Below are 17,939 nucleotides of genomic sequence, written 5' to 3'. Positions count from 1 at the left end.
CTCAGGTCCTCCTGACTTCAGGGCCAGTGCTCTACTCACTGCACCACCTAGCTGCCCCATCTCTCTTCAGACTTTCTACACTCTGCCTGTTCTACATGCCTAGGATACTATAGGTCCAGCTCTTCAAATCCCTTTGCACTGAAGCTCACTCAACTTGAGTCACTACCTTCAAGAGACCTTTGCTGATAAGAAGTCACTGTGTACATGAAGAGTCATCGAGCATAGAGAAAGAAAGAAATGATAAAAGATTATGATCAGAAAGAGAAACATGGAAAAGTTAAGATAGATTTCACAGTCTCTAGGTAACATTTTCAGTAAAAAAATGTCAGAATCCACATTGAACTTATTAATTGTAGGAGTGCATGTGAATGTTTTAAATTCCTTTATTAAATGAAAATGCATTACAAAATGGACTAAGAAACAAGCAACTCTTCCCCATCAGTATGTTACAGGAAAAATAGTTTATACATATCATATAGCTAGAACAAATGTGGCTAATTTTTCTTTCTATTATGAATCCTCTCGTGTTCGGTAAGGTTTGTATTGTGTAAGAAAATTTTCAGAATTTATTACATGTCTTTAAGAAAAAAAAAATTCAGTTAACAAACACTTATTTTCTCTTCCTGCATCACTGTCTCTCACTGGGGTAAAAAAAAGGAAAACAAAACTCTTGTAAGAAATATACATAGTAAAGCAAAACAGATTCTCACATTGGCTATGTGAAGAGGTGTATCTCATTCTGCAGCTTGAGTCTATATCACGTGTCTGTTAGGAGGTGGGTAGCATTCTTTATTATGGATCTTTTGGATTTGTGGTTGTCCTTTTCATGGATCAGAGTTCTTAAGTCTTTCAAAATTATTTGTATTTATAGTGTTGTTATTATTATATAAATTATATTCCTGGTTCTGCTTACTTCATTCTTCATCACTTTATACAGGTCTTCCCAAGTTTATTCTAAAAACTTGCTTTTCATCATTTCTTAATGGATTAATGCATTTCCATTATTTTCAACATAATTTGTTCAGTCTTTCCCCAAATGATTCCCACCCCTCATCCCCTTTTTCCAGTTCTTTGCTACTATAAAAAGAGCTACTATAAATATTTTTGGACCAATGAGTTGTTTTCTTCTTTCTTTGATCTCTTTGGGGTATGGGTCCACCAGTGAAATTTCTGTGGAAATGCACAAATTAGTATCTTTGGGGGCACAATTCCAAATTGCTTTCCAAAATGGCTAGACAAATTCACAGCTCCACTAACAGTGAATTAATATGCCTCAGCCCATCCAACATTAATCAATTTTTTTTAACTTTGCCAATCAGAGATATAATTGGAAGCTCAGAGTTGCTTAAATTTGCCTTTTTAATTCTTTAGTGATAGATAGCATTTTTTCACAGGGCTTTTTATAGCTTGGATTTCTTCTTGTGAAAGCTTGTCTATTCATATTCCTTGACCATATATATGTCAGTTGGAGAATTGTTCTTACATTTTTTCCCAGTTAAATATTTATCTTCTAAGCTAATCTCACTTGTGCTAGAAAAGTGGCCCACTGTGATTTTTCTTGAATTTCCTAATTGGACAGTCTGGTGTTTTTTTAGATACTTGTGGAGCAGGTGTGCCATAGAGCTTCCTTCTGCACCTCTGCCATCTCGGTTGATGTCTCCTTCCTTTACATATCTATGAATTTGCTCCAGTATGGTTACTGATTCTTCTTCCTCCCTCCATTAATAAGCAGCCCCAGGTACCTGGGATATTTTAGTGGCATCCCAATTGGTCTTCCGGCATCCATCTTTCAAATCTAAAATAAAATCTGCAAACTGATATTACGTTTGCCCAATTCTGATCATGTAACTCTCTTGCTCAAGAAGGTCCAGTGGCTCCCTATTGCCTTTATGATGAATGAACTAAAAACATTATTCTTTTATACGTTAGAATCCATCATATTCTTGCTTCCCACCCATCTTTTCCAGACTAACTTCCCATTGTTCCATCTCACGCATTCTGTGTGCCAGCCCAAATAACCCAATTATTGTTCCTCATTCATGACATTCTGTTTCTAGCCCAATTATTGTTCCTCATTTATGACATTCTGTTTCCTTCATGACCATGGACAGGCTGCCTCAACCTCTGTGCCTGAAATGTTCTCCCACTTCAGGGCCAACTCTGTGAACCTTCAGTGTGTGTGATCCCATGTCGGGGTCAGCCTGCCTCTAGTCTCTCCCGGCTTCAGTCCATCCTCTGTTCTGTCACTAATGTGATGTTCCAGAAGCTCAGATGAGATGGGTCACCCCCTACTCAGTAAACTCCACTGTCTCCCTTTTTCCCCCAGGAGCAATAATGTTTTGTTTTTTGTTTTTTTTTTTTAAATTATTTTTTTCCCTTCTTCTGCTGTAAACACTACTGTGTTTATGTTTATGCTTCTTCAATTACTTTAATCTTTTTTTTAAGGTGACCTTGTTCCCATTGATTATCCCCCTCTCCCCCACCCCCAGTCTCCTCTTCTCTCTGTCACCCTTTCCTTTTAGTGATTTGTTTATTCCTCTCTCTTGCTTTCATTTGGTTATGTGTTTCTTCTCCCTCATTTTTCCTTTGAGTCAAATAGATTCTCCTTTCCTTTCTTTCCCTTCAGTTAGTCCTGTTCGTTAGTTTTCTGATTTCATTTTTTCTACCCTTTTCTAAAAAGTATTTCTCTCACCCTCTGTTTACTTTAGACCCTCCTTTTCTGTTTCATGCCTCTATATATCATCCAGTCTTTCTCTTTTCTTTGTATTTCTTATGTAATCAAAGCTTCCATGGTGTTAATTTTTGAGTCTGCACTCTGGGTGCTTTCTGCCAGTGTCTTGTAGGGCTCATCTGGGGATTCCCCTTTTCTGTGGCACCTCACTTTGAGAACCATGACAATTATTGCATTCGTCAGAGAGGAAAGTACCCCATGGTAGGCTTCTCTGCCTCATACTGATCTATACCCTGTCTTGTTGATTGTTTTTTCTACATCTGCCTGTAAATTTCCCTGTGCCTATGCTTTCTCACTCTACCTTTAGGTGCCAGTTACCCCCCAGGGGTTCCAACTCCCTTGCTTCTAGGACAGGTATACTTTCCAGGCACCAAATCCCTAGTCTAAGGTCCTCATCTCACTTCACCCATAGGAACATTCATCAGTGGAATTCCCTCTCACCTCCACAGTAGGGTCTCCTCCCTCCCCGCCCCCAGTCCATTCTCCTCACTCACTTCCCTCTAGGTTCTTCTCATTCTGAGACCACAGAGGTCACTTTTCCCTCATTGCTAGTCCTTGATTTGGCCCTAGCACATCATTCACTCCTCTCTCTCCCTCTCCTTCCCCTTTTCGTGTACCTTCCTGTGTTGTAACGTAATTCTTAGCAGTGTGTTGCTTGGTTCTGTTCATAATTCCCATTCTCTGTGTCTTTACTGTTACCTCTTCCAGATTTCTTCCTTCACCTGTGTCTCCTTGTGTACCTTTAGAGAGAAGTCTTATTGGTCTTCTGTTGTCACTTTATTACTATTGCTGCCTTCATTTATTCACTCCTCCCTCAGTTCTCTTCTTTGAAATGTTCAAGAAGCAAATAATTTCTTCAGTTCTGGTTTTCTTTCTAAAAATGTTTCAAAACTCTTCTTTACTATTGTGTTAGTCATCTTTTGCCCTATATAGTTAAGTTCGGATTTGCAGGCTAGGTCACCCTAGGCTGCATCCTGAGCTCCATTACTCTTTAGAATACGTTATTCCTTCTTCCTTTTTCTAGTGGGTGCTGCATAATCTTGTGCTATTTAAATTTCCTTTGCTTTGTACGTGATGGTCTCTCCTGATGGCTTGAAGAACTTGTTTCTGAATTGGATTATTAACTTTAACCACAATGTGTCTTAGAGTTTGCACCATGGGTTTTTTTCTGGAGGCGATCTGTGAATTCTTTGAATTGGAATTTCATTTTCCATGTTCAGAAGTTCTGGGCAGTTATCTTCTATTTCATTCATTATGGTGTTAAGGGGTTTTTTGTCCCGTTGTGTTCTTCTGGGAGACGTATGATTGTTAGATTGTTCCTTCACATCTTGTCTTTAAGATCCAAATGTTTTTCTTGCATAGTGAGTATATTTTCTTTTAATATTTTTTGGTTTTTGCTTCACTTCTGTGTATTTGCATTTCTAATTCATTGTTCTCTTGTTTCTTTGGTGAGGCTCACTCAAGTTTTTTTATTCTGTTCATTATTTTTGCTGTGCGGGACATAAATTCTCCTCTCATAATTCCCATTTGTCTTTTAAACCACTCAGAAACAGCTTTTGTGGTTCCATATTCTCTAATTCCACGGGTATTCTGTCTCATCAGGTATTGGATCATTTTCCTTCATTTTGCAGTTTTTATTCACAGATTCCTGAGCTAATTTACTAGATCTGGAGGTCATATTTCCTTCCATTACTGTTTTTCCCTATTGATTTATCTGTTTTATGTTCAAGGTCTTTAAGATTCCTTCTTCTTGAAATCTTTGGTACTTTTAGACTTTTTGCCCTAACTTGTTTTTCTAATTACTCATTTCCTGACTCCTTCTCTTCTCTGATTATAGTTTCCTAGGGGGCTGGATCTTAGAGCATCTCAGCCTCCTCCCACATTGGGCAGTTCATGGTTCACTAGCCTATGTCTGTGCCTCAGCAGAATTTCAGGTGGTCAGAACTGGCCCCAGTTGGATACTGTGTTCTTTTCTCTGGCTTGGTGAAGTACTGCACAGATCCTTACAAGCTCAGTGTCCTGTTCTAATGACTATTCCTTTCCTCTGTTCCTTAATTCTCTGGCTCAGATCCTGCTGGCCCTAGCAGTTCAGAGTTTGCTTTCCCCCTCATGGTAGTTCAGACGTTTACAGTGCTAGTGCTTCTGGGTTGTAGCTCCTAGCATGCTTTTGGTTCTGAAGGGTTGTGGCCATGCCAGCTATTGAGGCCAGACCAAACTTCCCAGCCTGGAATCAGGGTCTCTAAATCATTGGAAACAGGGAGGGGGGAATAGGGTGCAAGAGTGAGTTTTAATGTAAGTAAACCTGTGCTGTACCTTTGGGTTTGCTTGCATGGCCTCACTGCTGATAGCTGGGAGGTGGAAAAGGGCACTGAGAGAACTCAGGGTCAGGGAGTATCAATTTCTGGTTTTTTTGGGGGGTGGTGGTGGTGGTGGTTACCTTCTTCTGGATTCTGTGTGTCCTAGAGCAGAGATGTCCAAAATGTGGCTGCATTAGTGTAATTTATGCAGCCTGCCTACAAGCATAGAAATTTACATAAATGCTTTAGTAAACAAAGCTGAGCTACCCGCAGAGCTCTCACTAAAATGGCAAATCAAAATATATTGTCTATTATTTCAATAAAAACCCAAGGTTGGACAGTCTTGTCCTAGAGTATTAAAACTGCTGAATTTGCTTTATCTTTTGAACTTTGGGAGGTCATGGGAGATTGGAGAAAATGTCTAGTCTGTCCTCTTGTTGCTCATTTAACTCAGCAATACGGTTTTACAGTTAATTTTTAATCTTTATTTCAAAAACCCTTTATTGAATGTATTTTTATTGCATTATGGTGAGTAAAAGATGCAGTTGATATTTCTGCTTTTCTATATTTATCTGTGAAGGTTTTATGTCCTAATATATGGTCAATTTTGTGAAGGTGCCATGCGTAACTGAGAAGTAAGCATACTCCTTTCCATTTCCCATTCAGAAATCTCCAGATATCTTATCATATTTGACTTTTCTACTGATTCTAAAATAATTTCTTTTTTATTTTTGGTTCTATTTATCTAGGTCTGAAAGGGGCAAATTGAGATTCCTCCCCCTATTATAGTTTCACTGTCAATTTCTTCCTATAATTCTTTTCATCTTTCCTTTAAGAATTAAGATGCTATGCCATTTGGCGCATGCATAGTATTGATATTAATTCATTGTCTTTTAGCAAAATGTAGTGTCTATGCTTACTTATCTCTTTTAATTAGGTATAATTTTGCTTTTACTTTGTCTGAAATCATGATTGCTATCCCTCTCTTCTTTACTTCAGCTGAAGTGTAATAGATTGTGCTGCAAATCTTGTTTAAGCTCTTGTGTGTATTCTTTCTGTTTCATGGATATTTCTTGTAAACAACAGATTGTTGAGTTCTGAGCCATTCTCACATCCTCTTGTTCTTTGTATGAATTTCTCTCATTCATAATTGTGGTTATGATTGCTACCTGTGTATTTCCTTCCATCCTATTCTCTTATATTTGTCAAGATATTTGGAGACACCCTGTTTCGAGAACATAGCAAGCAGGCTATGTCCTGAGCTGGGTGTGACAACATTCCGTTGCACTCTAGATGATCTCACCTTCTGGCAAAGTGTATCGCTTTGACCAGCACCAGGTATTCACTGAGGGATTTATGATTTTCATATTAATCAATTTAGATTTTTTGGAGCTCACCCTATTTCCCAGGGACCTAAGAGCCAACATCCATCAAAATCTCCTGACATGCTAACAGTTCTGAATCCCTATGCTTGTGCATTTGAATCAGATGCTGCATTCCTGTTCCCACCATGCTAACTCTGGTTCTGTACCCCACTGAATAATCACAAGGCTCAATGTACCTTAAGACTTAAGACAATCAACTTAACCATTCCCACAGGACCCAGGAACACCTGTGTTGTCATTGCTTGAGCCTGCCGTGGGGACTCCTGAGAATGATCATATCATAGTCCAGCCCATTTGTGGTTTTTGTGTATATAAGACCTGCCTTTGCCCCAGCATGTTAAACCCTGCTTCTCAGGGGCAGGGGTGGGGTGGGGGTGGGAGTGGGGGAGCTTCTCTTTGCAAGCAGTTTCCTTACTCTGAAATTAATTAAACTTTTGTTTAATCCCTGACACACCTGCCTTTGGCCTGCCCTGTTCAGCTCCTGCCATTCCCAGGTTAGAGGCCAGTTCTGGTCCAGTTAACACACTAATCCTTCTATTTTTTTTTCCTCTGCCCCCTCTTTAAGAGTCTGTTTTGCTTCTAACTAATGCCTCCTTTATTCTAACCTCCCTTCCTCCCTTTTCCTTTAACCCTTTTCCTTCGCATTTCCTTGTTTGGTTACATGTATTTTTGTACCCAAATGTGTGTTATGTGTATTTTTTCTTCCTTTACCCATTTCAGATGAGAGTGAAGTTTTTTTCTCTACTCCTCCCAGTGCCCCCTCTTTTTTGCATAAACTCCTCTTTTCACACCCCATTTATGTGAGATAATTTTCCTCATTCTTCTCCCATTCAATCCATTCTTCTTTTTTGATCATCCAAACGCAAAAGAATGAGACTCAGGTCCCCTAGTTAGATTCTCCCTATGACCCCTAATGATGAAAAATTCTGGGAAGTTAGATCTCTCTATGTGAGAATGTAGTTTAATATTGTTTAGTCCTTTATGATTTTTTACTCATGATTACTTTTTTGTGCTTCTCTTGATTCCTTTGTATGCCAAATGTTCTACTTGGCTCTGGTCTTTGGGTCAAGCCTACTTGTCTCGGGCATGTTTGGAAATCCTCTATGTCATTAAAGGTCCATATCTCCCCTCCTAACCCCTCCATAGGATTATACTCAGTTTTGATGGGTAGGTTTTTCTTGGATATAAGCCTAGATCCTTTGCATTCTAGGATATCATATTGTAAGCCCTCTGCACCTTTGTAGTGGTGGCTGCTAAATCTTCTGTGATCCTGATTGTGGCTCCATGGTATTTGAATTATTTTGGGATGCTTACTGTATTTTTTTAGTTTTTTTATGATTCCTTGAATTATGATGTCTAGGTTGTTTTTTTGTTCATAGCTCTTGAGTGGTCCATTGATTTTTAAATTATCTCTACTTTAGCTATTTTCTAGGCCAGTTGTTTTTTCTGTGAGGTACTTCACATTTTCCATTTTTTCAGTCTTTTATCTTGGTGTTATTATCTCTTGATGTCTCATGGAGTCATTAGCTTCCATATAGCCAATTCTCATTTTCAAGAAGTTATTTTCTTCAGTAAGATTTTGTAACTCCTTTTGTAGGCTGTTAATTCTCTTTTTATATCTTTCTTCCCTAGCTCTTGCCTCTTTCCCCTTTCCTTCCTCTAGTGCTATCATTTGTTTTTTAAATTCACTTTTTAGCTCCTTTAACTCTCATTTTAACTCTTCTATGAATCCTTGTTGTACCATTGCCCCAGCTGCTTTTTTCTTTGAGGCTTTGCTTGTAAATGTTTTCAAGTCATTCTCTTCTTTGTTCCTTGAGCGTCCCTGTCGTCATCATAGCTCTTTATAAATGAATCCTTTCTTTGTTTTTTCATTCTTCCAGCCAGCTTCTTGACTTTGGATCTTATATTAATTCTGGGCTCTGCACATTTTGGGGGTGGTGGATGGGGAGATTTCTGTCCTTTTCTTTCTTCTGCTTTCACAGCTCTGGATGAGTCTGCATGCTTTTTGTGCTTTCACAGTGGTGTAATCCATGGGGAGTTCTATTCACTGCCCTCCTGGTCTGAATTCTGCGAGGTAAAGTTCCAAAATTGGGTCTATCAGCTTGTTTCAGGTTGACAGTTTCAGCAGACTCCTGCTTGACTTGGCCACTATAGACCTACTGGAAGGCTCTATCTGTTCAGGGAGTCTAAACTCATGGCTCCCTTTTGGTTTAGGTCGTAGAGCTATGTTCCCTTCAAGGTTGAGAGCCACATGGCTAGTTTGTTTGCTGGAAGTTATTCCTGGATTGATGGTCACAATTGCTCCTCTCTGCCCTTGGTCTGTGACCCAGCACTGGATGGTGGACAATAGAGCTCCCTGATGACATAACTCCCATTCCTGCACCCAGCATTTGCCCAGAGATCCCCTGGAATCTCTGGTACTGCTGTCAGCACCCTGGGTGCTGGAATGCTCCCAGCTAGACTCCTGGACAAGTTCATCCCTGTAGTGTTGGCATACTTCTGTCCATCTCCCTAAGCTGCCCTGGGCTGGATAAATGACTCACGATGACTTCTTGGTTTTCCCAATCAGAATTCAGACTGGTGCATTCTCTATGCCTTTTTTGAGGAGGTGTTGGGGGAGAGCTAGATTCTATTGCCTCCTCTCACTTCTCCATCTTGGCTCTGCTTCTCTCAGGGGCTACTCCACTGCTGGGCTCTCACCACTGGCTTTAGAGCCTGCTCGATCTGGATTTTGCTTAGAGTTCTGGTGCTAATTGGGACTTCACCTAGAAAGCTCTCAGGCTGCTTTGTCTTCTTGACCTTGGAAAGAGACCCAACGGTGTCTCGGGTGAGGAGTACAGTGCTGGACCATCCCTCATGGCCTGGTATTATTTCCTGTCAAGCTGAACTCCTTTGGCCACAGATTGGAGAAGGCTTGGAATGAGCTTCAGAGCTGTTTGGTTCAGGCAGGGTGTGCACTGTTAGTCCCTAGAAGACCAGAGTTAGGCTCTGCTGCCATGGGCCTGGCAGAAATTCTGGCTGGGCTGGGCTGAACTAGGCTAAGGTGTTGCAGATCTCATGCAGAGATGGCTGGATTAGCCCCAGAGCTACTGAACTCCTGTCCTCTGCTCTTTGCCCTTGACCTGTGAACTTGATCTTGTTTAATCTAGAATCTCCATAGCACTCTTGGAGTGGGGAGTTGGGGGAGGGGGAAGGATGCTATCCTGTCAATTCCTATTTTGAGTGGGGAAATCTGAAAGTCATTCTTGCTATCTCTGCCCAGAGTAGTGCATCTCTAAACCTCAAAGGAGTGCTTGTGGAGACTCTGCAATCATCTGTATGCTATGTTGGAACAATTTCCCCCACCCCAACAACTGACCTTTCAAGAATCATTGTACAGAAGATGGAAGCAAGACTGTGAGACTTAAAGGAATATCAGCATTACAGGTTTCTGTAAAAATAGTGTAGGGAGTTTAACTCTGCCAGTCTCTACGAGTCTGATTGGGAAAGGTGAGTGACCTGCTGGCAGGTGCTGGACATGTCTAGTACTCTTCATAAGTGGGACCCTGGAGTCCTTCATCTTCTGCATCTGGGGCTGGTGTGTTCCTTGCTTGTTGGCAGATGGGCTTGGGAATCTTTCAGAAGTTACAGCAAGAAGCCATTCTAATGGTACTCAGCCAGAAGAGCTCACAAAGCCTATTAGTCATTATTCTGTTTCTTAGAAAAAGGAACTGCCTTTTGATATAGTGGAACTCATGGAAAAGGTAGGAAAAAAGACTGCATTTTTACCAAATGCCTTTAAAGTGTTAACTCATCAATGGGGGAATTCAGAGCATTTTTTTGCTCACTGCAATGCCATTATCGACAAAGAAACAGGACATCTCAGGAAGACCGATAAAGAATTCATCATGGTAGCCCCAAGTGCTAGTAACAGATGTCCCTGCTGTATAGTTGCCAATGGTGCGCTTCACAGGATGTGTTCCAAAACGACTGTTCCAGCTGGTCAGGCTGTCCTTCATTGGAAGAAGGTCAACTTATCATCTCAAGAGTTAACTGTGATGGAATTTGTTTTTGCTGTTAAGCTGATGACATAATGGAAGAACATTTTAAAAAGCCACAGTTGCAGGGTTTTGATCATGAGGATGCCTGGTATATAGCTTTCATTTCTGCTTTTTTTTTTTGGGCATATCTAACCATATTGCTTATTTTATTGATCCAATTCCCCAAAAAGAATGATCTCAAGGTCTGTAACAGTATGTCTACCACAGAGGCAATGTAAAATGTATGTATTGTGCAAATTATGATATGTTTATTAATAAGTTTTTTCCCTCTAATGTTTAGTTTATATATACTGTGGGAAATAAACTCATTTGCTATTCAACCTGGCATTACCAGTTTTTTTAAGTTCATTACACTTCATGATAATTATTGAAATGTAGTGAAATTTGGCACTTGTATAGGCTTTGATAATTCAGAGGGGCTTTTACCCAGGAGGCTATCAATTTCTTCATTGTGAAAAATTTACCTTTCATTTCCAACTACCCTTCTCACTTTCCCATTTCCATAATATTCCCTTATAAAGAAGATTGAAAAACAAAAATAGTTCAGCAGCCAATACATTGACTGAGTCTGACAGTATACGCAACATTCACCATCTCTAGTCTCTTAAAGGAGAGACATTTTCTCCACTCCTTTGTGGGGCTGAGTTTGCATTGATATTGCTGTCATTGTACGTATTATTTTGCTGGTTCGGCTCCTTTCACGCATAAGTCTTCCTAGGTTTCTCTGGATTCTTCATTTTGCTTTTCATGGTACAGTAATAATATTTCATTACATTCATGTATTGAGCCATTTCCTAATAATTGTATTAGTACACTATTACTTTCCAGTGCTCTAAAAGGTGCATTTGGAGGAAAAGGAAGCAGAGATGAGACTCAGAGGAATTCTAAGAACTGATAACCAACTACATTAGATCAGCCATTTTAATTTAAGCCCTTAGGGTTTAACAAGATTTTGCTGTTAGATGAAAAATGAGTCTGTTCAAATGAAGCATAAACATTATTTAAACTAATTCTTTTCAGAAGTAGATTTAGGGATTCTCAGATGAAAGGCAGGTTGATATAAGTAGACCCACTCTATTTTTCACATTTTACCTACTTTTTGATACCCTCCCTTTTTTCCTAACTTCAGGTGTGTACCTGATAGAGAGGCATACTGGGTGCCTTCTTTCTCAGTAGACCAACCAGTGACTTACTAAGGGATTGTAAAATCATGGTCATTTAAATAGGATTTTAATCCACAAATAACTGTCCTACTACTTTAGGTTTAAATAAGGATTGTCAGAGAAGCATTGGCACTCCTATCATTGGCTCATAGTTACCCTCTTACTGAAGTAAGAGCGGAAGAAATACAAAACTTGAAAGCAAGATCTTGTGTGTAAACAATTCTTTTAAGAGTTGTTTTACAGGGGAATTGGTTATGTTCTACTGTTGCTTCCTTACATTTGTATAGTTCTCTTTTTGACTTTTTAAAAGTGCTTTCATAGCTTTTATGTGGTTAAAATTATATATAGCCTACTTAGTATTTTCTCTGTTCATGTCTTTTTTCAATATTTTCTTTAAATAATAAATAATAATCTACTTTGAGAGCTTATTAGTATTAAAGCTTGATTTGATTTAACTATGAAATAACATTAACTTGAGTCTGAACAAAATATCAAATAAGAGGGGATTGTGTTATGACGATACCTTGAATATTGTGCCTCATAAAATATAACCCTTTTAAGTAGGGTTAATTTAATCTCACAAATAAAATTAATTAAATTGGAAAATAGTATAGGGGATTCTATACCTGAGAATAAGCTGAGGTTGGTGAGAGGAGCTAAGGGCAGCATGTTTGAGGGTGGGGTATATTTGTTTCTTTAGCTCTATTGGGAGAGGAAACGAGGCTCAAAGAAAGTCTAAAGCCTCTTCTTGGCATGGATGTGACGATGAGAACTGAAAATCAAGGGGAGGTAGAGCTACTTCATTTTCATTTTCATTTTCCTTCTGTTTTCTGGGCAATGAGAATGATGTTTTGCACTGGAAATGAGCGACTAGAAATGTTAAAAAGGAATTGCTACACAGGAAAAGTAAGGAAAAGAATTAGTAAGAGATCATGTAGATGCCCTTGATGACTTCACGTCACTCCACCCTTATGAACCACATCCTTAGGTCTTAAAAGGATTGAGAGAGAATTCTTATTGAACCCCTATCTGTAGAATTGGAAAGAATATGGAAAGTAAGAGGGTAACAAGACTGGTGAAGAGGAAATGCAATCCTGATTCTAAAAAGGTGGAGAAGGGACTGAGAAAGAAGAGATTCCAAAGAGCTAAGATGACTTCATAATGGATGGGTCATAGCATATTCAGTTTTATAAAAGTCCATCAGTGATGGTATGCTCCTTGAATTTGCAGGATCCCAAAGAATCCTGATGTTTTAGAGCGTGGGGGTTGAGATGTAAGAAGAAGAAATGCAGTAGAAAATCAGTGGAGGGAGGCAGCTTTATATAGTGCTTCTTCCCAGAAAAGTTTGGGAATTCAAAGCACAAGTCAACATGATGCGGCCCCAAAAATCTGTCTTCACCTTTGACTGCATTTGAGAAAAGTAGCTTCTAGTAATACGGAGGTGATGACACCACAGCTGTCTCTTCATCTCTAAAATGGGCATAACAATAGAACTTCCCAGGGTTGTAGTGATGGTGATGAGATGTTTTTAAAGGGCTTTGCAAGCCTTGAAGTACCTTTATAAAGGCTAGCTTTTAATATTTGCTTCTGTTTTGTTATGAGAGGAATATCAGCGTGCTGAAGAGCCCTGAGTCCCAGTCCAGGGAGGGTCATTTGAAGGAACTAAGGATGTGTATGTAGCTTGGAAAAAAGACTGATGAGGAGCTAATCATCCTCTTCACATCCTGGAAGGGCTTTCTCATAGAGGAGGGATTGAGTTTACTCTGTTTGGTACAGAGGGCAGAACCTGGAGCAATGCATGGAACTCATAAAAGACAAATAGAGGATTCCTGTCGGGGCAGATTGCCTAAGAAGTATAGCTGGTCCTAAGTAGAATGGACTTCCTTGAGAAGTGATGGGGTCTCCCTCCTTCCTTCAAGGTCTTCATTTCAAGGCCAGATTGCCCCCATTGGATATGTGGCATTGTAGACTCTTCCTGTGTGTTCTAAATTTGATGGCATCTGAGGTTCCTTCAGAACCCTCTGAGTCTGGCTTGAGAGCGCTTTGCTTAAATGAAACTGTCTGCTCCAGAGTTACCAGTGAACTCTTTGCTGACAAATAGAATGGCTTTTTCTTAGTCCTCATTTTTCTTGACTTCTCTGCAAGATTTGCCATGATTGACCTCCCTCTCCTGTTTTTGTGTCTTGGTTCTCTTCCTACCTGGCACACCACTCCTCAGTCTCTTAAACTGAACCTTGTCATCAACGTCATGACAACTTATTGAGAGCCTCCCTCAGAGTTCTGTCCTCTGTCCTCTTCTCTTTTCTCTCTCTGCTCTCTCCCTCAGTGCCCCAGTAGGCAACCTGCTCTCTAGAAAGTTAGGTGTTCACCTTGCTATTCCATTACCCTGCTCAATATTTAAGAGCATATGTTACTAGAATGGCTGTTGAACAAGAGTGAATCCTAGGAGGGCCCCCAAATAGATCAATAATCCCTGGCAGCTGGCCCATGCCGTATTCCCCTGGGGCCCTACTGCCACACTTCTGTTTCTCTTTAGCACCCAAAGATCCAGAAATGGCTCAGAGAAAACTGGGTCCAGGTTGCAGAAGGGTTGGTTCAGAGAAGGGTTACTTGGAAATTGAGGTGGATCCTCATGACCACCTAAAACCCAGAATGGTCTGAGGAAGGTGCTTTGTACACTGAGAGCATCACCTGTGACCTGTTAGTCACTTCATTGTGGATGCTGGGCAAGACACTCTGTGAACCTCATTTGCTCATCTATAAAATATAAAAAACATGCCCTTTCATAGCTTCATCTCAGTGGTTTATGAAGATTCAGCAGTGTGATGTATGGAAAGCACTTGGCAAAATGTCCAGCCCCATGATCATACTTCACATGATGATAGGGGTTAATTAGGACCTGTGGGTCCCAATGGCAGAGAAACAGAGTAAGAGATCTTCTCTCCCAATATCCTCCTTTTGCAGATAAGGAAACCTAAGGCCAAAAGAGATCTCAGAGGTGGCAAGGAAGAGCTGGGATCTGATCCCGACTTCAAGGAACAGTTCCTCCTGTAACAAAGTGTTGCTGCCTTCTCTTAGTATCATAGTAGGGTCTTAATTTTGAGGTGATTAGGACTTGGGTCCTGACTCCACATGCTCTCCCCTCATCCATGCTCCTGCCTGTTATTTTTTCTCCATCTTTTGCCCCTCACCTCTTTTTTTTTCCTCTTGTTCAGTTGTTTCAGTTCTTTCTGATTCTTTGTGACCCCATTTGGTTTTTCTTGGCAAAGATACTGGAATGGTTTGCCATTTTCTTCTCCAGTTCATTTTACAGGTGAGAACTGAGGCAGACGGAGGATTAAGTGACTTTCTCAGGGTCACACAGCTAGTAAGTGTTGGAGGTCAGATTTGAACTCAGGAAGATGAGTCTTCCTGACTCCAAGCCCAGCACTCTGTTCACTGCACCACCTAACTGCCTTTACCTCTTTGTTACCAATATTTTGATCTAGTATTTGGAGCACCTCCAATTCCAATCTGACTAGTTGGTATTCCTGATCTTCTGTGCTCACTTTACAAAGACATTAGTCCCCTTCCCACCACTTTAGATGGCTTCCTCACTAGCTCTCCTCTGCCTTTGCCCATTGGCTCCACAGATTGTCAGGCCAGGTTTGATGGCACTCAGTACCATGTATCTCCTGCATCTGGGTACAATGTACATGTGCATTACCCCACCCCCAGTTTCCTTTCTCCCAGCTCTAAGAACTGGGAACATTCAAACTTTCTATCAATCTCTTTCAGACTTGGAACCTAGGACTAAAAACAAAGAGGCAACTCCAAAGGAGATCATAATAGGTGAAGAATCTTCCTCATTGGTGAAAGTTGAAAGACTCAAAGGGGCAGACTTTTGTAACTCTACGCTTGGGGAATTTGGGGAAGGTGAGAACCTGGAAAAGCAGCAGCCAGTAAAGCAGGACAGTGAGGTAAGAATGATTAAACATCAGAAGATTCCAACTGGAAAGAAATTTTATAAATGTAAAGAATGTGGCTTCAGTCATGGCTCAGCCTTTGTTAAGCACAAGAAGATTCACATGGGAAAAAAGCCTTATAAATATAAAGAATATGGGAAAGCCTTCCCTCGATTCTCAAGGCTCACTCAACATCAGAAGATCCGTGCTAGAATGAAGGTTTATAAATGTAATGAATGTGAGAAAACATTTACTCAAAACTCAGTCCTTCTTCTACATCAAAGGATGCATACTGGAGAGAAGCCATATAAGTGTGATGAATGTGGGAAAGCCTTCATTTATAATTCAAGCCTTGTCAAACATCAGAAGATTCATACTGGAGAGAAGCCTTATAAATGTAATGAATGTGGGAAAGCCTTCAGGCAGAGTTCAGATTTTGTTAGGCACCAGAGGATCCATACTAGAGAGAAGCCTTATGAATGTAATGATTGTGGGAAAGCTTTCCCTAGTTTTTCAAAGCTCACTCAACATCAGAAGATCCATACCAGAGTGAAGGTTTATAAATGTAATGAATGTGGGAAAACATTTACCCAAAATTCTATCCTTCTTTTTCATCAAAAGATACATACTGGAGAGAAGCCATATAAATGTAATGAATGTGGGAAGGCTTTCATTTATAATTCAGGCCTCGTCAAGCATCAGAAGATTCATACTGGAGAGAAGCCTTATAAATGTAATGAATGTGGGAAAGCCTTCAGGCAGAGTTCAGATGTTGTTAGGCACCAGAGGATCCATACTGGAGAAAAGCCTTATAAATGTAATGAATGTGGAAGAGCCTTCAGTCAGAGCTCAGATGTTGTTAAGCACCAGAGGATCCATAGTGGAGAAAAGCCTTATAAATGTAATGAATGTGGGAAAGCCTTTATTCGGGGCTCAAGTCTTACTGCCCATCAAATGATTCATACTGGAGACAAGCCTTATAAATGTAATGAATGTGGGAAAGGCTTCCCTCAATTCTCAAAGCTTACTCAACATCAGAAGATCCATACTAGAGTGAAAGTTTATAAATGTAATGAGTGTGGGAAAACCTTTCCTCAACACACAAGCCTTGTTTTACATCAACAGATTCATAAGAGAGAGAAGCCTTATAAATGTAATGAATGTGGGAAAGCCTTCGCTCAGAGGTCCCACCTAACCCAACATTTGAACACACATACTGGAGAGAAGCCTCATAAATGTAAAGAATGTGGGAAAGGCTTCAGTCATGGTTCAAACCTTATTAAGCACCGAAGGATTCATACTGGAGGGAAACCATATAAATGTAACGAATGTGGGAAAGCCTTCAGTCAGAGCTCAGCCCTTGTTAAGCACCAGAGGATCCATACTGGAGAGAAGCCTTATACATGTAATGAATGTGGGAAGGCCTTTAGGCAGAGCTCAAATCTTATTTCACATCAAATGATCCATACTGGAGAGAAGCCTTATAAATGTAATGAGTGTGGGAAAAGCTTCAGTCACATCTCAGACCTTGTTAGGCACCAAAGGATCCATACTGGAGAGAAGCCTTATAAATGTAATGAATGTGGGAAAGCCTTTAGTCAGAGCTCAGTTCTTGTTAAACACCAGAGGATCCATAGTGGAGAGAAGCCTTATAAATGTAATGAATGTGGGAAAGCCTTTATTCTGAGCTCAAGTCTTATTGCCCATCAGATGATCCATTCTGGAGAGAAGCCTTACAAATGTAGTGAATGTGGGAAAGGCTTCATTGAGAGTTCGGCTCTTATTGTACATCAGAGGATTCACACAGGAGAGAAGCCTTATACATGTAATGAATGTGGGAAAGCCTTCACTCGGAGCTTAAACTTGATTGTACATCAGATGGTTCATACTGGAGAGAAGCCATATACATGTAACGAATGTGGGAAAACCTTCAGTCATGGCTCAGGCCTTGTCAAGCACCAGAGGATTCATACTGGAGAAAATCCTTATAAATGTAAAGAATGTGGGAAAGCCTTTAAACAGAGCTCAAACCTTATTCGACATCAGAAGACTCATACTGGAGAGAAGCCTTATAAATGTAAGGAATGTGAGAAAGCCTTCACTCAGAGATTCCACTTAAAAAAACATCTGAATACACATACTGGAGAGAAGCCTTATAAATGTAAGGAATGTGGGAAAGGTTTCAATCATGATTCAAACCTTATTAAGCATCGAAAGACCCATTCTGGAGGGAAACCATATAAATGTAATGAATGTGGGAAAGCATTCAAAAAGTTCTCAGGTGTTTTCCAGCATCAGAGGATTCATTCTAAAGAAAAGTCTTATAAATGTAAGGTATGTGGGAAAGCATTTACTCAGAACTCAATGCTTATTAGACAT

The 17,939-nt window shown here is 40.1% G+C and overlaps 1 protein-coding gene across 5 annotated transcripts in view; it reads left to right on the top strand.

The window, feature by feature from the left end:
- Positions 1-17,939, top strand: part of LOC118839164 (zinc finger protein 850-like) — a 154,718-nt gene that overhangs the window by 99,696 nt on the left and 37,083 nt on the right. Inside the window, exon 3 of one of the 5 annotated variants that reach the window (XM_036746612.1) lies at positions 15,394-17,926. The exons of 3 other annotated variants lie outside the window; for them this stretch is intronic. In XM_036746612.1, the coding sequence (XP_036602507.1) occupies positions 15,394-17,926 (2,533 nt within the window). Of the gene's footprint in view, positions 1-15,393; positions 17,927-17,939 lie in introns of those variants that run through there. One more of the 5 variants, XM_036746610.1, reaches the window with a different exon arrangement.

This window comes from Trichosurus vulpecula, chromosome 2 (assembly GCF_011100635.1).
Source record: "Trichosurus vulpecula isolate mTriVul1 chromosome 2, mTriVul1.pri, whole genome shotgun sequence".
Classification (NCBI taxonomy): Eukaryota; Metazoa; Chordata; class Mammalia; order Diprotodontia; family Phalangeridae; genus Trichosurus; species Trichosurus vulpecula.
This window is presented reverse-complemented; position numbering and strand designations above follow the sequence as displayed.